This window comes from Petaurus breviceps, unplaced genomic scaffold (genome assembly GCF_028583685.1).
Source record: "Petaurus breviceps papuanus isolate PSGF00001 unplaced genomic scaffold, PetGlider_PUasm1.0 76, whole genome shotgun sequence".
Lineage (NCBI taxonomy): Eukaryota > Metazoa > Chordata > Mammalia > Diprotodontia > Petauridae > Petaurus > Petaurus breviceps.
Window position 1 is genome coordinate 19,575,332 of NW_027186473.1, and position 21,847 is coordinate 19,597,178.

The window sequence follows — 21,847 nt, forward strand, 5'->3', positions numbered from 1 at the left end:
ACTAGGTAGAAGGCCAACCACAAAGCCAGGAAGACCTGGGTTCAAATTATGCCTCTATACATACTGAAAGCAGCTAAATGGCACAGAGGATATAGTATCAGGTCTGGAGTCAGGAAGACTCATGTTCATGAGTTCAAATCTGGATTCAGACACTTATTAGCTAGGTGTCCCCAGTCACTTAACCCTGTTTGCCTCAGTTTCCTCATCTATAAAATGAGCTGAAGAAGGAAGTGGCAAGACAGTCCAGTATCTTTGCTGAGAAAACCTCAAATGGGGACACAAAGAGACATGACTAAAAATCAACTGAACAACAATAAACATTAACTGTGTTGTGTAACCCTGAGCAAGTCACTGAAACTCTAAGTGTTCCAGGAAACTAAGATTAAAATTTGCAGGAAAAGTACCACCCTACATTGGGTCAAGACATTTTCTCACCTGGGAATTCCCCATGACAGTGAAGTCACAGGTCCAGCCCCTACCTGTAATAGGATTACTGAAGCTCAATGAAAGAATCTTGTTGGCTTTTTTTAAAAGAGCACAGTTGGATAACTAGAGATGTCAGCTTGCCCATTTATGACTACACAACAATTGAAATAATTTTTGGCCATTAACAAATGCGTTGCCTTTGACACTTCATAATCACATTAATTAGAGGGAATTTTTTTTTATTACATTTTTTCAGATGTTTTGAGTCCTTCTAAGATATGTAGCAAAGAACAGTCCTCAGATTCCATTTAATTATGACAGTTCTTCTCGTTTTTGATGGCCGTTTTCATGTCATCTGACTCTCCTTGAAAGTTCAACTTAAACTCTTACCTTTAGAATTTCCCTTGTGTGAGTATATGCACATGTAGTGATTGTGTACTGGTGTGTTTTGAAAGTAGGAAGGCAAATAATTCAAGCAATGCAGCTGGTACTTACCTATGAGGTCAGTTCTCCCAGTTCTCCAATGGTAAGGCTACCTCCCTCTTCTGTCTTCTATTTCCTCCTATTGCCTGGCACTTTGCATACTTGCTGACATCCAGGAGCTATACGTGTATCTTCCAACCAGTCATTCTCATTAAGTTCTGATGAAGCTTCCAGGCTTGACTTCTATAAAGTTGTTTGTTTTTGTTTTGTTTTCCCCACATAATTTATCATAATTTATCTCCCTTCTCTTCTCCAGTAATAGATTTTTCATTCCTTTATTACAGTTATTACAATTCACTGGTATCTCTATGATTCCTTCCTACTATAGTCTCAGCCATTCTCTTTATGTTCCTTTTCTATTCAATTCAACCAAGTACCATGTTGGGTATGGGGCTGTTTGTTAGACACTGGGGATACAGGGACAAGAATAGCAAAGTCCCTGTCCTCAATGAGTTGACATTTTACTGAGGAAATACAGTATATACAGAGATAAATAAACACAACATACAAGAGAAAAAAGAATGCCAACAACTGGGAAAATCCAGGAAGGTTTTGAGTAAGAAGCTGGAATTGAACCTTGAAAGATGTTAGAGATTCTAAGAAGCAGAGCTGAGGAAAGGTGAGAGAAGGATGTCTATTTGCTAGAATTCCAGCCACCTGAAAGCAAGCACTGGGACCTTTTTCATTGTCGTAGTCCCCAAAACTAGCTCAGTCATGAGATTGTTTTAGTGGGTTTTCATATCCTTAGCAGTAGTTGTTCCTCATGCTGAGATCATGTTTTTCATCCCAGGGAGCTATGGAGAAGGTAGAAAGCTAGACCAGGATGGATAAGAGTGGTAGAGTCCTACAGATGAACTCTTGCTCTGAATCCTTGGGAAAGAGTCTGTCTCTGGCCAGGCCAAAAAGAAAAAAAAAACCACACTAATATCCAGTAAATAGAGCACTGGACTTGGAGTCAGGAAAACCTGAGTTCCAGTCCTCCCTCAGGCTCTCACTAACTATGTGACCCAGGACAAGTCATTTAACCTCTCTCAGTCCTAGTTTCTTCATCTATAAGATGAGGCTAATAAACTTCACAGGGTTGTTATGAGGATTAAATAAGATATAATATATAATGAACTTTGAGACCTTTAAAAGCACTATATAAATGCTATTACTGTTATCATTTCCATCATTGTTAATGGAACTTGAGCTCAGAAATATCAGGACCTGGTAGTAAGAGTCATCTTGCTAAGACACTGTAGTATAGAACCAAGAACCCAGAGATCACATGGAACCCAAGAGAGCTAGAAAAAGGTGTGTGGTATAAATGTGGGAGTCCAGGATTTAGGTGCTAGGCCTAGCATTAACTCTCTGGCTCTTAATTTCTTCATCTTAAGAAGAAAAAAAAATTAAACACATTTAACTAGAAGAAAGATCAGTACTCTTTTAAGGAAGAAAAACTATTTTTGATAATTTTCATTGAATATAAAAATATTTTAAGTATTCTTTCTTTTTTAATGGGCTGTATGATTTTACTAGAATGGGGGATGCCTGTTGAGGAAAGTCTTCTATGATGCAGATTATTAGTGCATGATCTGCTATTGATTTTTCAAGAGTTAGTTTTGAAGTTGTGATCTGCCCAGGGTCACAGTCAGTTGATGTCAGGGGCAGGAGTAACATTTAGGTCTTCCTGAAGCTTCTGCCTCTTGAAGTATTCTTTCAACTGACTCCAGCTTCATGTACTTATTTGTGATTTTCATTGTTTTAAGTTTAAAAGAAAAAATCATATAATTATATAACACTTTACTCAGCACAATAAAAAGACCAAATACTAATTGCTTTTTAAAAGTCCATTGTTATGATGCACACATGTAGTACAGGAACCAGAGTAAAGGTCCTAATGGAAACTTCTCTCATGAGCATTAATGATTCCCTTAGAAGGCAAAGAGAACCTGATCCTAATTGAGGTAACAGACAGAAAACAATGCAAGTTTGAAGATAACAAGTGAGAATAATCATGATTTTAACAAAAACTGAGAATGGGGGTGCATGGGTGAGTGAAAAGTATTGCTATATGAAGCTGAGGACTAACTAGGTGGAAGTGGTTCATGTAGGGCACTCCCATGGGGGCTGTATGCTGAAAGTGGGGAGGAGAGGAGGGGAGGGAGTATATAAGAATTCTAGGCCAATCCCCTACTACCTTGAAGTACTTAATGACTTTTACCAACGAATGTGAAAAATAAACACAAGAAGTAAAATATCATTTATTTTTATTAAAAGAGCTGTAAATATGAATGACTCACCCCACCCCCTTCTCCCATGCCAGTCTTTGGACTAGATGATCTGAAGATCTCTTCCTGGTTTAAAATCTTTAAAAATACTGTAATTCTCCCTAATAGTTTAGTCAAGGGCAGAAAACTGTCTTATTTGTTTTCCTTGTAAGCTTATACACTAGTTATTAATTGAAAACCTCCATCATTGTTGGACTAAAAAGGAATAGAACCAACAAAGTAAACAGATATTTTCACTTATAAATAATCACAACTTTGTTAAAGAATATGAAATAAAAGTCTATTAGAAGAGAAACAATAGAAAAATAGTATTATTTTTCTATCTTAAAAGAAGTATTGTATATGGAGAAGTTATGGGGAAAGACATTTACACAATTATTTGACTAGCTGTATAAGAATGCCATCTGCCTATAATATCAAGCATGCTGGAATTTGAAATATATAGGCATTTAATTGTCAAATGGTATTTGTATGATTGTAATTTTTATATTTCCCCTTCTAAATTATTAATCCTTATGCTGAATCTTACTGTATTATTTATTTATTTTTAAAGCTTTTTCACTCTTGACATAGCATGCAAAATAATAGTAGTGCCTAATAAATGAATAGAAGGAATGAGTAGATGCTTACTTTTTAATGTTTGGGTTAAGCCACTGATGCTTTGAAGAGGAATGAATTTTCCCCACCACATATGAAAAAATAAATGAAAATATTTCTTTTATTATGTCCACTGAGTAGATCAGGGAGGTGGTCTAAATTACTTTGGTAGCCTACTGTCAGAAAGAAGGGATTGTTCAAATTGTATTTGCAGATGATAAGATATAATTTCAACTGACATGCAACTCTCATCTTATCTTTGCTTTTATAGTTTTTAAAAAATATGACTCTTCTCCTTAGATATGTAATGGTCAATTAAATTTATCATACTGCACTGTCATTGAATGATGCCTTCATTGAGGGACTACCTATGTATAAAAAATCCATTAAAAATTCCATCAGAGGAAAAATGTCATGGATTTTGTTGCAAGCAATACTTTAGGAAAATGTAGCTAGATAGACATAGGTACACACACATACATCTGTGTGTATATAGGTATATGTATCTATACACAAATATATACATATACATTCACACACACATACATATATATATATATATACACATACATATATATTCCATTCAGTAGCCACTCATTCATTTACTTAGAATCTATGGCAAAACCTTTAAGTGTGATTATAGTTTAAAAATGTAAGAAAATGAAAAGTTACATTGTAAGATTCTGCATTTATTCTTTATCAGCTAAAATATGATCTTGAGAATTTGATCTTCTCAGGTTATGTTAGAAAAAATTTCCCTTACCTGCCAACTCATCTACTTGAACCTGTAATCTGAAAAATCAAGCTATGTTTATCTCTATTTTTTTCTCCAGAAATAAAAATCCTGCTGTGGAATGTAGCTGACAGTTTTGTTGAGGATGCATGTATTTAGAATAGAAACCTAATTGCTCTTCCGTTAGCTTTATTGCAGGGCCAACACTTGTTTCTGTCAGCAAAGGAAGCAGGTATGACTACAGTACACATAGGCAGCAGTTCAGCTGATGAAAGGATAGCTATTTCTTACAGAGCCAATTTCCAGACCACAATTTGAGCTTATTATTTCTGCTAATAATGAGTTAACAGGATTTTTTTCTTTCTCTTTACTATTATTATTATTATTTTCAGGTATCATTTTATATTTGCCAAGTGTTGCTTATTTACTTATCTATGTATTTATGTCAGTCATCTCTCCAAATGTTAATAGAAATGCTTACTTAACCAGGCCTTAATTGATTGTTCTAATGAGAAGTAAATTTTTAAAAACAAACAAAAAACAACCTTCAAGGTTTGTCCCATTAATAATTTCGACATTTTACCAGATTATACTTAATATTTAGCACTGCCAATAATGGAAGAAAACATTTTCCTTTTTTTACTGTGGTAATGACAAAAATTTCCTATCATTTTATCCTTTTTAAGCAGCCATTTAACAAATGGTGGTGATGGCCAATATCTTTTGGCATGTTCCTAATATGTTTGATGTGGAAAGCACACAAGATGGAGTTTTCAAATATGCTAACCACATTAATTTTAGCCAGTTGACACTCTGGAAGCACTGATGTGTTTTGAAGTCTTCTGTAATCTCACAGTCAGTGGAAGAGGTAGTTTATAAATCAGACATTCAGTTCAAGGAAAAGGGAGAGACAGACTGGATGGCATCCTGGCAGATAGGATCAGAACTTAAAGTGTCCAGAGTAAATTGGAGAAGCAATCAAAAGCCAACTAAATTATGTTCTGTGAGAAGAAGTAAAGTACAAGATACCTGGGGACAAAAAAAAACTTTACAAATAAAAGGTTGAAAAAGAGGTTATGTTTAAGTTATTTAAAACAATCTAAGGATCCCTTAAAAGCAAGCAAAGTTCACCCAATGACACAAGGCAAAATAAAACATTCTCAGAAATAGAATGCATCAATGAGAATATAGAAACCATTCAATAAAATTTCCATGGATGGATAGTCTTTGTCCAGGATAATAAATGTGTAGTCAGTGATGTACATTAATTGGCCTTTTCAACATTCATTCAAGCCCTCAAAATCCACTGAGTGACTAAAAGAAGTAGATTCAGCTAAAGATGCTCTGTCTGAATAGCAGTAGGGAGTCAATTAAGACTAACTTCCACTCCCTGTCCTTACTCTCGAGTCCCCCCCCCCCCGCTACTATCATCACAAAATACCAGAACTTAGTCACAATTTTAGAAACCAAACACTTATTTTCTACCACTAAATTCTGAATGTCCTATTCCATTTCTACTGCTCAAATCCTCTTTTGAATCATAACCTCCAGAAACAAAGTTAATTGATGTGGCAATAATTACATGTCTCTTAAAACTGGCATTAAAATTAAAGATGGGGAACAGGAAATAGTAACAATTCTTAAATTGAGATCTTGTCTCCAGAAAATGTTCTTAATAGTAAAAAATAAAGGGAGGGGGGAATGGTACTTGGCTTAACATTTTTAGTGACGTCTTTCAGCTTCTCATGTAGTTTCCTATACAAACAAACAGATTTTAGATTGAATACTTCAAGATGAGGGAGGAAGCTTGGTGTAGGGGGGAAAAAAGAGGTCTGATATTGTAATCAGAGGTCATGGGTTCAAAATCAGCCTTGCCCCTCCATGACTTACAGGAAATATTTTCCCTTCTTTGGGCTTCAGGACCCTCAAGTGTAATATGACTTCCAAGGTTTCTTCAAGATTTAAAACTGTGATCCTTACCAGCAGCAATTGACCAGCATCTGATTCTATGATGCCCTGGGATGTGACAGGACTCTTTAAACAAACTGCCACAAAAGATATATTTCTGCAACAGAATCATTTTTGTTCAACCCTCACTGCTATCTAAAAGCATCCTTATATACTGCAGTACTTTTGTACCATTGTTATTGGTAAACCTTAACTGCTCAGCAGCAGGACCATGAGGACAGAGAAAATCATATTTGGCATTCATTCCCCTTAGGCCAGTGGTGTGGCTTAGAAAATGTTATGAACTATTTCTTTTTTAAATGAGAAAATAAAAGAGAATGTGAGAGTTGAAGAGGAGTAGTAGGCATGAAAAGATGTACAAAGAATTCACTATATTAGCATATTTTTTAAAGCGTCATCAGAATTGCTCTCATGGATTTCATCTTTCCTTTTTTGTGATTAAACCTTTTTTTTTCTTACATCCTAGGCCTTTAATAAATTGAGTGATAAACACAGGAGCCGAAATATTGAGTCATCTGCTTCTTGGTTATGCTTGATTCCTCCCAGCTCAGTGTTCATGCTACAGTTCGTTACAGGAGACAAAATTGTTTCCTTATTCTAAACCACAGATCATCTTCCTTTACATCAGTACAGAAAAAATATAAGGCAAGGGAATATTTTATCTTTCAAGCCTTATATATCTCTCTATATATCTATATCTCAAGGAAGAATAGTGGCATGCAATGTGAATAAGCCCTATATTGCCTATTTTCCAAATAGTTCAGCTGGTGTAATGTGTAGTAATATCATGTAGTAATGTGTAGTAATATTCTTCTTTAAAGAAGAAAGGGGCCAGTGGAGACAAGTAGGTGCTAAGATGTAAAATCCAGCTTTCAAAAACACAACCTGTTGGAGGCTCAGATTATCATTATATGAACAAAATTTTAAGGAGAATTCTGATGACATTATGGAGTAGGTACAATTGATTTTCTGTTTGTTTTGTTTTCCCGAACTCATTATTAGTTGTTTACACTGATTTAATTCTCTAATCAAATATTTATAGGGATGATTCATACATGTAGATTTTAATTATTTTTGTGAGGGGACACACTATCACAGTAGTTGAAACCAAAGGCTTGGACAGTGAAGAAGTAGCATTTCCAGTTTTCAGTCAGCATACCATTGAATCTACTCTTGTCTGTAACACTTAAACCAGGTGTAGCCCATTGATTATACAATTTTAAATTTTAATGAGATAATCTGTCCTTTAAATGAAAGGTTCTGTAGTATATATGCATTCTTTTAGAGTCTGCTAGCTTTTTAGCAGAAAGTACTGACATTCCATTGAAACACAGGCAAATAACGTACCATTTTTGTGACCCATGGGTGACAGATTCATTTGTATGTCTTATACAGAGGTAGAGTGCATAGAGTTGACCTTAGAGCCAGGGCATCCTGGATTAAAGTCCTATGCACAATGCATTGTCTTAGTAACCCCAGGCAAGTCACTCAACCTCGAAATAGAAGTGTTAAACACATAGTCAACACCCTTGCGTGCCAAGTCCCAACCAGATTAAAATGTAATTGAGAAATATTTTTAAAAATAAATAAAAGTACAATAAAACAAAGATAGCATTACATGTAAAACTAAGTCAGTATGCAACCAACAGGAATATTTATGTACAGATTAGTGGCCCCACATTCTTTATGAGTTTGATGCCACTGCTCCAGGCAAATCTAAAGCTTTATAAATTGCAGAGACAGTGCCAAGCTACATTGACACAGAACTCTCCACAGCAATGAAACAACAGGTCTACAATCAATCCCTATCTCCTTTGTACAATTAAAACAATGCAATATGTAACATTCTTTTCAAAGCACATATACATACTTTATGAATCCACCAAATTACATTTTAAGTAGTCCAGAGTTATTTACTTTATTCTCCCCCTACCCATGTTCTTTCTCTCCAAAGATTAAAAAAACAAAAAACCTGGCAATTTTACTTACTTAGACCTCTACTCTGGAAAAGTAAATTTATAGTCATTTGCTGCTCCCTTTTCCTGCTTTCTGCCAGGGATAAAAATCTGCCAACTTTTTTTTATCCAATGTAGATCATATTTTCTCTAATTTAAAATATGATTCTAATAGCATTTCTTTGGCCCCCACATATAATATTTTTATTACCATCTTTTCCTTACTTTCATTCTTCCTTATTATTTAAAATATATACTTTTATTCACAAATTACCTCCATGTCATTATCTGAATAGATTTGACAAAGGTTTTTGTTTTTTTTTTCCCTTTGAGTTTTCTCTCTCCTGTGAATTAACTGTGAAATGGGAAATGTTGCAGCCTGATCTGGCAACATGTTGGAAGCCAAGGTGTATCTGCTTGAGAGGATCTAAGACTAGGTTTTTACTTCTCGGCTCTCCTGACATGATATCAAAATAACCAGATGGAAAGGGAAAATATTGGTCAAGTCTGTTGTTTGTTATTATGAAGCAAAAACAGAATAAAACAAATATGCCAGGGGAAAAAAAAAACCCTGGTCTTTGGACGGAAATCAGCCTTTCTTTAAAAATAACAACATCAATAACAACAAACAGAAAAGCAAAGCAATTTTAGTCAAATTAGATTGCTTAAGTAGTCCAGCCTTTGAGAAATAACTGATGCTATGGGTCATTGGGAAGATGCTATTACCAACTTTAGAAAACATGTCATTGGGCTCAAAGAAAGTGCCAGTCAAAATAACAAAAAGAAAAAATATATAATAGGGCCAGGTTTTTTTTTAAATTCTCTTAACTGATTTTTATTTGACTATTTTTAAAAAAATTGATAGGCAGAATGGTACAATGGAAAAGCATCCTCTTTATGTTTATTCTGCCTATATTTTTTTAATTTGTCTCCTCCATTAGAATGTAAGCTCATTGAGGGTAGGGAATATTTCATTCTTTGTATTTGCATCACTAGTATCTAGTACAAGGCCTATATAATAGAAATTTATTAAATCCTTGAGTGATTGATTGATTTGGACTTAGAGGACCTGGATTCATATTCTGTCTTTGCTATTTACCACTTTTGTAACCTTGGTCAAGCTCTCTCAAGTATAAAATGATGGGGTTCACCTAGGTATCTTTTGAGTTCCCTTCCAGTTCTCAATCTATGATAATTTGAGCAATAGTTAGATAAATTATGCAAAAAAAAAATCAGTTAACTTTCTAATCAAGTACTGATTTTACTTTATTTTTAGAATTGCAATTTTAAATAAATTTACTGAAAGAAAGGGACACATATAGTGCTTAATAAATATGGATATATTGATTTAAAAAAAAAAACCCTAGCCTATGAAACTAGTTTGCCTTTTTTTTTTTATGGAGCTTCATCATGGGGCTAACCAATTTGGAAATATTTCCTTTCATGAAACTTAAAAAAAAAACAAAACTGTTCAGAAGTCTTCTCCTGTCAATAACAATTGCTCACCAAATATGAACCCGGTCATAAACGTACAATAAACAAAGTTTTGTTTTCTGCTGTTCACTTTTCACTGGAAAAAACAAAAACAAAACAAAAACAAACCAAAAAAAAAAAAGCCTGTCTTCCACAATGGAGTAATGTACTGTTTTATGTTAGTCTCTTTCTTTCTGAATATTTTTTTCCTTTGTTTTGGCTGTTGGATTTTGTTTCATTTACTCTTAACAAGCATGGGAGCATAACCTTGCTTATACCTTGAGAAAGCAAGTACCATCAATGTGGCTTTATTGGCATTTTGAACCATTTTTGTTCTTTCACACTTGGAAAGTCTGTGCTTTGTTGAAAATGTCTGTGCTCTAGTGCCATGTATTTTCAAGTCTAATAAGCTGGCTGCCTGTAATCAAGACTATTTCAACTGTTGTCATTCTGAATGTTTTTCTTTCTTTCTTTTTTTTAATCATATTTGCCTGATTGACCTTTTTTTCCCTGTCTTTCTATTGGGCTGCTCCAGGAGCCATGGCTAATCATCTTATAACCAATGCTCTGCTTCGTCCTCATGGCACTAACAATCCCTATAATACATTGCTTGGGGAACCGGCCGTCTGTAACAACCCTTCTGTGAGCATGTACAACACACAAGGTGTGCTCGAGTTTATATTCATTTTTTCAGTGAGAGTCGCATTTTGTGTGGCTTTTAGGGGCACGTTTGTTTCCTTTCTCTTTCTTTCTTTTTCTCCTGTCTTTTCTTTGTTTTGGAAACAGATACAAAGACTTTTTCCCTATCACATCCATCTAGATCTATATTTTTTTCCCATTTTCCCTAGGCTTTTCTCAGTAAATGAATGGATTCCATGTGCTAGACAAATCCCTGCTCCATCAAGATATCTGTTTTTCTTTGTTGTTTTGTAACCTCAGTTCGTGGTTTGTCAGTTATTTCTACATTTGTTTCCTATTGTCAATGTTTTCTTTAATAAATATTTCTTAATTAAATTTATATATATTCATTATGAGAAGTGGATATTATATTTAAGGTAAGTAAGAAAAAATGTGACTGGCCTAAGAAGTTTTTTTTAAATTTTTATTAAAAAAGCCGAAATTTAAAGAATTTGTTAAGCTATAAGATAGATGTAATAGCAGAAACTATGACTCTGAACCAGGTAAAATAATTTTGTAAAATAAATAAAATAAAAATTATATACCCAGTTCTAAGGAAAAAGAGCTTAGTGTGGAGGAAGGAAGTCAGGAATCAGAAGACATGGGTCTGTGTGTCCCCATTCTATGATGTGTAAATCAATCTCTCTGGTTCCAGGTTTCTCATCTATAAACCAGGGAGTTGAACTAAATGATCTCTAAAGTCTTTCCTAGCAAAAACAAAACAAAGAACACACTTATTCAATATCAAATAACAGGATCTAAAACACAATTTATTTTCAAGAATTTGTGGGATGTTTTTACCTTTATAAGTAAAGAAATTTTCAGGAGAGATCGCAAAAAAATTAGATGTTCAAAAGGTTAGTAATGATTGTTTGACTGGTACAGTCCACGAGTCACATTCATTTTGCAGCTATTAATTCAACAAAATTATAACATAGCTTTAAATAAAGATTCCTCCTTAGGGTTGTGTGTAATAAGATTTAATCGTATTTAAATATTTCCAGGGATTTTTCACAAGGTTTATGGCCCCCAAATAATAATTAATGGATATTTTTTTTCCTGAGATACACTCTGAAATAACAAGCAACAAATTTGCAATATTTGTGCATGTGTGCATGTGTTTTTAAAGCCTATGAAACAGTTTGCCCATGAATGTCTATCCTAATCTGAAGATGGTCAGATGGATTCTGCCTAAATTCTGAGAATCATTTAAGGGTTTTAAAAATAATCAGGGACAATAATCCTGATTTGAGCTAAGGAGAATGTTTTAGTTTCTGCTCAAGTAAAGATAGTTCTTTAGCCTTTCAAATTCATTTAATTCCTCAAAGCCTATATAGAACCTTCAAACATAAAGAGAACTTGGAGAGCATTGGATTAAACACCACTTCTACACCCAATTTAGCATACCTGCACAAAAGCCATTACTTGTCTAGCTTGTGAAAAAACCCTCTACATTCCTATTATTTAAAGCTCTAGTTTTAGTGTGAATTTTTTTCTTTTAATGTAAATATTTTCCCTATGCATTTCATTAATTGGTCCTACTACTGTAGTAGTATAGAACAAATCTATTGTATTTTCTATATAACAAATGTTTGAAGGTTTAAAGATAGTTAAGTTATAAAGCCTTCCCTTGGATCTCTTTTATCTAGGCCTAAATATTCCCAGTGCCTTCAGTTGTTACTTGAATAATATTTTCCAAGTTTTCTCCATCTTGACTCTTTTCCAGAAAGGCATTTGTCAATTCAGTTGGATAAACATTTATTAACTATGTGCACCATGATTTGCAAGGCTCTGGAATTTTTTAAAATAAAAACAACACAGTACTTGCCCTCAGAGAGTTTACAAATGGAAATGAGACATATATTTAAAAAAAATATGATACAAAGTAACAGGATAATGGCAAAGAACAAACACAGTGTTTGGAGAAAATTTGAAGGGGGGGTATAATTTTGAGCTGAAAGGATAAGAACACCCTTGAGAAGGTGGCAGAAAGCTACTTTCAATAGGAGAAGGTATAAACAGAACATGATCGGTACAGATGCATAATAGCCAGAAGAAAGATGGGGGCGGGGGGTAGAAGGTGAGAGGAAAAATCAAGTAATAGTCCATTTTGGTTATAATATAGATTGTATGAAGGAAAACTAAGGAACAAGGATAGAAACATAAATAAGGAGACCAACTGTAGAAGGTACAAGATTTACCAAAAAGTGTGAATTTTATTTCCTAGGTGATAGAAACCTAGTGAAAATTTTTAAGCAAGGGAATGAAATGCACAGAACAATTGATTAGGAAAATTACTTAGGAGGCAGTGTGAAGGATAGATTGAATGGGGGAAAAGACTGGCAGGAAAGAAGCTTATCTAGAGATGGTCACAATCCCACCTTAGGAATTATATAATAATTTAAAAGACCATGTAAACTCCTTAAAAATAGGGAGCTTTAGTTTTGGTATTTGTCTTTCTAGCACTTAACAATGTACCTGGCACACAGTAGGTTTCTAAGTGCTTATTGATTGAATAAGATGATGAGGACCTGAATTATGGTACTTGCACCATGAAGAGAGGAAGTAATGGAAATGAAGATGTTATGTACAAAAAAATTTACTTTGAAAAAGTCAAAAGTGATATAAATTTTCTAGCATCAATAACTAGAAGTATGGTAACCACAAAACTATATAGTTGGTCAAGAGGAACAGTTTGCATGGGGAAGACAATGAGTTCAGATTGGGACTTGAGTTAGGAAGGCGAGCAGGACATCTAGAGGGCAGGTTGAATGTAGGTAAGGGGAGTAGTTAATAGAAAGATTGGATCTGTATAGATTCAGGAGTCATGTGAAAGGAGATAATAACTGAAACCATGGGAAGAGATGAAACAGTGAAGGGAGAGAATGTTTACAGAGAAAATAATAGGGTCAACAAAAGAATCTTGGAGACACATATGCTAGATAGTGTGAAGATGAACCAGAGAGGGAATGGTCAGACTGGCAGAAAGAAAGCCAAGAAACAACTGTATTACAAAATAGAGAAGAATATGAGAAGATAGGATTTGTCAAGAATTTCAGTGTCCTTTATGTGTCATCTGACCACTACAGGATACAAGGTAACTTTGTACCGGGTTCCCTATTTTGCTTATTCTCCTTAACTCAAGTCAAAGGTAAATTACACATTAATTATTGTCATTCATGTTCTATTGACAGTTGATGTGTTTATACTGAACCAAAATGAGCACTTCAATAGGCACAGATACCTGTAATTGATTAGGCTTCTCACAGGAGTATTTTAACATATTCAGTGTTTATAGGATATAGTTAATTGTTTCTAAGCTATAATTAATTGGGGGTCTATATTTCTTTTTTAGTTACTTGAAAGTTTATATAATTTTAAATTTCTCATAATATGAAAAATTAACTTTTATAAACTCATTTCCTATTACAGTCATAGTTAGGAAATGTCCTTAAAGATAGGACCCTTCAGTAAAAGCAAATAAGTGTAAACTCATTGGATATATTGAAATTTGAATTAAGATACAGGAGATTTTCTTTACCTCTGAATGAAGTCTTAAATATTACCACTAAGGGTTTGTTTTTTGGTTTGTTTGTTGTTGTTTTTTGAATATACAAAACCAAATACAAGGCCATTGTAAATGAATTTTTGTTTTTATTCCCCAAATTTAAATTATTTTATCTGATGGTTTTCTTGAAACATATTGAAAAATTTAATCAATTCTTTTCAAAGATAGAAGTTGATACTTCAGCTACTCTGTGTTTTAGATTTTAAAATGTTAAGAGATTTTTGATAGTCTTTAGAATATTGACTTTCCCAATGAATAAATGATAAATCATGGTGATTGTCATACTGCTACTAATCTTATGCTTTCAGATGAATGCACTTATATTCTAACTGGCAAGGGGAAATCATACATGAAATATAGGTGGCTCGGTATGTACTGGGTTGGTTTATATTGAATCACCACTTGGCACTGTTATATGAGTTTAATAAGTCAATTACACAGATTTAATCTTGGCATAAAAAAAATCACCACAAAAACATTTAAACCTAAGAGTGCTAATATGCTTGATATACTAATGCTTTATTTTGAATCTGCATAGATATGCTTAATATACCATAAAAATACAATTAGACATTAAGATTGGTATATTTTAAAATATGTGAATATAGATTTTTCATTATTAAATTCTTGATTCTATATGAAGTTTTTGAGAATACTATAGAGTATCTGGGGATAAACTTATCAGAAAGTAAAAGTTCTAGCATCACAATAGGAAACTTGAGAAAAGCATTGAAAGAGCTTGTTAAGTATGGTTTTAAAATATTATAAATGTCAAATAATTGAATTCACATCCATAACTGAAAAAAATATCATATCTATAGTATTGGACCAATGTATGGAGTAAAACATATGGTAGTTGGCTAATTTACAAACTTACAGAATAAGCAAAAGTATATATCCTAATTTGGCCTTTAAAGCCAAAGAGGGACCTGATTTGAAGTAAAAGTGGCTACGTGTAATGGATGTTGGAAGTCCTTGGATTCCAGTTCCAGTTCTGCAACTTCTAGTTGTATAAACTAGAATAAGTCACTTACCCTTTCTGGGCTTTATCTGTAAAATCTGAATAGATCTATAGTATCTCCAAGGTTCCTTTCACTTTCAAAATTTTATAATGTAATTAAAGGAGCTTTTAATCACCCCAAAATACTATGCAATTACTGCCACATTGGACTGACCCTTAACTTCCTAGAACTGCTTTGAAGTTTGAGGTATTAAAGAGTTTTACTCAGCATTTTGAAACACAGTTGGTCTTGAATCAATTGTGTGCAGATCCACTCTTCTGCCCCACCTCCCAAAACCCACCCCAACTTCTAAAGCTTCAAAAATTACTTTCTCCATGAACGTAACAAAATAAATTACTATGGTGTAAGTGAAGTTGAGACCTAAAGTATCGGACCATTGAGCTCAATGGTTTCTCACTTGGTTGTATGTTAATTACTGCAAAGTCTGAATCAAAAAAGGTTTATTCTTGTGATCTGGGTAAAGTTTTGGGGAGGGAAACCTTCTGTTTTGGGCTTTGTTTTTGTTTTTGATAGTTTTTGGTAAGAGTTTTGTTTTTTTTAAAGGAGAAAATAAAGGAAAGCAAATGTAAAAATCTGTGTTGAAATAAGATTGTGCCACAAACCAGAAGATAACAAGAAATTAGTTATGGTTAAAAAATTATTTTTTTCAGTGAGCATTTTTCCACATTTTTAGACACTGAATTACAGTCCGATTTAACTATTTTCCTTTTTCTGGCAGTAGCAAAATTGATGCAAATTCTGAAAGTATTTTTTTCCTTGGAAACAGATGTTTTGATGTCCCTGTTTCTTTTTTGTGTGTCAACATAAATGATCACTATTTATAAAAAATAAGGAAACTTTTGTGTACTTGTGAAGTATACTTCTGTGTACTTATAAAGAATGGGGAAAATAGGAGAGGGAAAAAAAAGACTGAAAGAAACAAAAGATGGAGGGAAGGCAAGCAATTGAAAAATGTCTGGCATATTTTCACTCTCTCATTGTTTAAGTACAGGTTTAGAAATGGTCCCCATGGAAGCCAAGTCATCTCTGGGGATCTGACCTTGAATTAGATTTGTGAAGACAGTGGAAACTTCATTTGAATTGCTACTCTTCTTGGTTTGTGTGATAATCTTAAATTTTCTAACAAATGTATTTCTTCATGTTAAAATATGCAAACTATAGGAAGGATCTTTTAAGAAGCACTGTACTAGCATGCTCTTATGGGGATATCTTATTTCCTGACTAACATTATAGGATTTTTTACTTCTAATAAACCATGTAACACAGACTCATGTATTTGGGGGCTGTGGAAATGATTTCTGTTGATCCTTTTTTCTGCATATCATCAATTTGCTTTTTACTCATGTTTCTTCTATTGTCGCTGTAAGCTTACTTGTTGTTTTTTCTTTCCTTTTCTTCATGCTGTCGTTTAGAGCCCTACAGAGAGACAAGTATGGGAGTAAAGCTAAACATTGCATATCAAATGTAATTTTTTTTAGTTCACTTTTATTGCATCACATATAGATGATGTAGTTATTAAAAACAGTTCATCTCACAATTTTGAAACCAAAAAAATAAAAAAACTTTATGAATCTACCTATCTAAATATATGTGAATATAGATTAGACGCTTTTATTGTCTGATTCCTTTATTTGTGTCACATAATCAGCATAGTTCTTGAGTTTCATACAATTGTCCGTGTGAGTTAAATTGTTTTTAAATTAAGCATTTTTTTTAAGTAAGTCATGAACTTTCATTATTTCGAAATGGCACATTTCATCATAAGACTATGTTCTGTTTCAAGTTCAGTGCACCCACTTTATTTTGCTGTGGCAGTTTCCAGTCTGCAATTCCATGCATTGACAACATAAATAACAAGCAGGGTTTCAATGCATAAGTCACCCAACCATAATCATCCAACATGCTGTCACAGACTCAGCAGCAGTAGCCACCCATCACATACAGTCCTTTAAAAACATTTGCTTTTTGTTTCTTCTTAACATTGTGAATTGTCTATAAGGTACTTTCTAACATGAAAATAAATAGCTTCATTCTATGTCTGTGATGCTGCTGATTTTAGGTCTTTGCCGTTGTTTTTGAAATGTCTGTTATGAGAATTCAGAGAATGCATCCGCAATCTATGATACAATTGACATATTCAGGCCACTTCACTATAACTGTCAAATGGACACTGTCGAGCACAGTCCTAGATAAGCAAGGGAACTGCATCACAGATATAGAATGAATGCTCTATTTTCACAAGATAGCAGTGCATTAAGGAGTTTCTACAGTGATGTGACCCCCTAATCAATATCTGCAGTCAAGAAAGCCACTTGTTTCTACCTTTATTGGCTACGTGTTGTTTGTGATCATTTCTGTTAGTTGCATTTGAATTCTTTTACCAAGTAATATATATGGAAATGTCATGTCTCTTAGATATCTGTTCATGGAATGATAAAACTCATGAAGATGCATGGAGCTATATTTAGCAGCTTCCTATATAATTATGGAATTTCGTAGCAGTTTTTTTTTTCTTCCAAGGAAATACATTCTTGGTGTCCCAAAAGTATTAGTGAAGATTTAAGGTCAAATAGCTCATAAATGCACTAAGACTTTTGTGATACCCTATGTGTATGTTAATGACCCTCCACCAAACCTCTTTCAGTTCAAACATTTAAAAGTCAGAGAGAGATCTATCAGGGTTTAAATTGAGCTTTTCATATTGATATTGTGTTGTTGATAATTGGGTATCCATGCTGCCCATCCCTTCTTTTTGAAGCAATGGTCCAGTTACATTCAAATGTTCAAATGGATCTGACCTCATTGAGAAAGTTATCCCCTCCAATGATGCAGATCTCACCCTATCCATTTCTGCCCATTCTATGTGATTGTTGTTCATGATCTCCATAGGGAACCACCCAAAATATTGGGAGTTTTCCTTAATTTCTCTTTACATTGTGAACATACCACAATGTGGTATGTTCAGTGGGTACAACATATACTAACCATGAAAGTGCCTATCACCCCCCCCAAAAAGAAAACTAAATCCATATATTTAAAAAAAAGTCAGAAATCTTTTGATGTCACATCACAAGCATTATCTTAAAATTTAAGGCAACACATAAAATAAATGTTAAAGATGTATTATTAAACTTGATAGTTCTAAACTGATGGCTATAAGATGTCAATACCAAAATTATAAATTGTTCCATTTTACAAGTTATTATTAAATTCATGACTGATGGAAATGTTGAGTTGCTACCTATAGTCTTTTTATTCATTTTCAAGGTTTAATTTGTTTTTTTAAAATTATTTATATAATTGTGTTAGTTATCTAACTATATATGTGTATATATGTGTGCATATGTATATTTATTTATACACACATATTTATTTATATCATGTGTTCTGTAAGTAATTTGGATTTCTGTAAAGCTATAGTAAACAAAAATGTAATTTTATATGCATCCCAAATGAACTACTGGATACAAATGTCAGCCTCTTTTTCTTTACTGTTTTTCAGAGGGGCTTCTGAACAATGCCAGGGATACAAGTGTCATGGATACTCTACCACTGAATGGTAACCACGGCAATAGCTACAGCATTGCCAGCGGCGAGTACTTGAGCAACTGTGTGCAAATCATTGACCGTGGCTACAATCATAATGAGACAGCCCTAGAGAAAAAAATTCTGAAGGAACTCACTTCCAACTATATCCCTTCTTATCTGAACAACCATGAGCGCTCTAGTGAGCAGAATAGGAACCTGATGAACAAATTGGTGAATAACCTCGGTAGTGGGAGTGAAGATGATGCCATTGTCCTTGATGATGCCACCTCCTTTAACCATGAGGAGAGTCTGGGCCTGGAACTCATTCATGAAGAGTCCGATGCCCCTTTGCTGCCTCCAAGAGTTTATTCCACAGAGAACCACCAGCCACATCATTATACCAGAAGGCGGATCCCACAAGACAACAGTGAGAGCTTTTTCCCCTTGCTAACCAACGAGCACACAGAAGACCTCCAGTCACCCAACAGGGATTCTCTATATACCAGTATGCCCACACTGGCTGCTATGCCAGGCTCGGAAAGCGTTACCACCAGCACCCAGACCGATCCCCCGCCAGCCAAAAGTGGTGATGCTGATGATGTTTACTACAAAAGTATGCCAAATCTAGGCTCCAGAAATCACGTCCATCAGCTGCACACTTACTATCAACTAGGGCGAGGCAGCAGTGATGGATTTATAGTTCCTCCAAACAAAGATGGGGCCTCCCCAGAGGGGAGTTCCAAAGGACCTGCTCACTTGGTCACTAGTCTATAGAAGAGTAAGCAAAAATTTAAGCCAACAAAACCCCTAACACCTGGTTTACTGTTCTGAGTTAATATAAGCAGTGGTAATATTGTGTGTACTCCTAAATCTTTATGCTGTTCTAAAGGGAAAAAAAAAAAAGGACAAAAATCAAAAACAAGAAACAAAAACTTTCAGACTTTTTTTTTTTACTGGAATTTTTAGGCCAGCCCAGGGGAGAATGATAACTGCTGAAATTCCCCTCTCCCTGCTCTGTCTTGTCCTTCCTCTTCAGACAGAGACTTCATTATGTTAATGAACGGGATATGAAGAAAATGGCACTCTTTGTGGCCTTCTTGAATTAATGCTGTGTTTGTTTAAACATCTCTGATGCTCTGTTACTATTCTGATATGGACCTAATTTTAAAAAGGCCAGAACATGCATCTGAAATTAGTAACAGTAATGCATCTAGATTGGAGTGCTGCACAAACAAACATAACAAAGCAAAACTGTTTATTATCAATCTGTATCACCTAATGGTTTTTGGTCACTCACAACTTGATTTTACCACAGCAGACTTACCTGTGGGGTAAAACAAAATAAAATCCTAATGAAATGGAAGGGAATTCTAGAATTATATGCTAAATGCATATTTTATGTTTTGCTGTATTAACTGATGATAAAACTAATGGCAGAAAAATTGAACAATTTCTATGTAATGTACAGATACTAGCATTGCACATATAGTCTGCTTTCCGTTCCTCCAGAACTTGCGTCCCTGTTAATGTAGTGGAAAACAAAAAAACAAAAAAAACAAAAAAAAAGAACTTTCTGTTGTGCTGGTCTTGCAAGTTTGTCTACCAGTAGGAGCAAGATTTTCATTAGTTTTTGGGGGCCATTTTTTTTTCTTAATATTTCACTGGGCAAAATAAATAAATAAATAAGAACTATCACTTTATAAGGATCATTTTCTAGTAATGCAAACACAAATTATTTTTTACAAAAAAAAAAAAATTGGATCTTCTTCCCTCGCTCTGTATCTTTATTCAGTGGCTATATTGCAAACAGGACTTTTGCAGATTAGAGCAGGACAAACTTTATGTTTACAATGCACAGCTGATATAATACAAAGCCAACTGGTCAAGAAGTCCTTCACCAAGGCAGTAGGAATGGATCAAGAAGTTGAGAGGTATCTATAGAAATAGTGAGGGCTTTTTGCATGTGAAAAAGATATTCTTCTAGGAGTAAGGGCACCCCTGGATCATTATTGGCCCCTGGATGAGGAACTTGTAATGCAGTTGGTTAAAACAAATCAATTCGCCCATACTACAAATTGAAAAATCCAATTATTTTGATGTAACTAAAAAAATCCTCTTTTCATTACTTTCCCAAAGAGGGAAAAAGTTATTTATTTGACAGGATTTTAAGTAATGTAGGATTTCAGGAGGTAAATTAGCAGCACAGATTATAATTTTTTTTTTTAATTTATGATCCATTTTGTATGGTCTCAAAGTTGAATGACCTCATTACTAATATTTGTTGTAAAAGTGAAACTTGTTTGCCAACCAATAAACAACTGATTAAGATTTAGAAGATATTGTATCTATGTATGTACAATTAATCATTCATTCTCTTTTACTTTCTTTTGCCTTTTTCCCTTCTATTTTCATATATGAAACTAGTGCATTTGCTAATCCTCTAAGGCACAAGTGAACCATGCAAAAGAAAAACCTCCCTGGCTAAATAACTTAAGCACAAAAAAATTATACAGCTGTGGCAGATGAAGGAAACCAGAGAATGGGTTGGTAATACTTATGTAGGCTGAAACAAAGGGGACAAACTTCCTTTCTAGCAGGTTATGTATAGGTGTGTTATATGACTATTATATAAACCACCTTCAATCAAAGATTTTAAAGTATAGTATTTCTTTGATTGTATAAGTTTTCTCCTTTGTAATCTCCATCATGTTAGTTATAGATTAACTTGTTTATGAAAAGCTGCCAAAAAATAAGGTAGCAAAGAGAATATAAACCTGCAGTGAGCTCCTCTGAGATTCTGTTTATAGTAATTTTCCTTTATTATGTTAGGGGGAAATGATAATTAAATTCTTTCAGTGAAAGTCTCCAGTTTTTCAATAGCCCCAGAACCTTCATCAACAATGTGTAAGCTCATGGGGGTAACGAGGAGGATTAGAAAAACTTTGAGCATTACTTTATTGCTATTTGTTATATACATAATTGTGGAAAACTTTCAAAAACTAAATCTTATTCAGCTAGAATTTCATTTCTTAAATCTAGACAACTGAGACCATTACATAGCTTTGATACTAATAGGTGACCTACCCATCATTTAAATATAACAACAAAGGTTCTAAGCCAGTGTATAAGATGATTCTGACGTC

The 21,847-nt window shown here is 34.1% G+C and overlaps 1 protein-coding gene across 7 annotated transcripts in view; it reads left to right on the top strand.

The window, feature by feature from the left end:
- ADGRL3 (adhesion G protein-coupled receptor L3) overlaps positions 1-21,039 on the top strand; it is a 1,002,012-nt gene extending 980,973 nt beyond the window's left edge. For 4 of the 7 annotated variants that reach the window (XM_069105298.1, XM_069105300.1, XM_069105299.1 and 1 more), the window contains one exon: positions 18,679-21,039. In XM_069105298.1, the coding sequence (XP_068961399.1) occupies positions 18,679-19,478 (800 nt within the window). In that variant the 3' untranslated portion in view covers positions 19,479-21,039. Of the gene's footprint in view, positions 1-10,443; positions 10,573-16,588; positions 16,641-18,678 lie in introns of all 7 variants that reach the window. The other 3 variants (XM_069105302.1, XM_069105303.1, XM_069105304.1) reach the window with 2 other exon arrangements.
- The last annotated feature ends 808 nt before the right edge of the window (positions 21,040-21,847 follow it).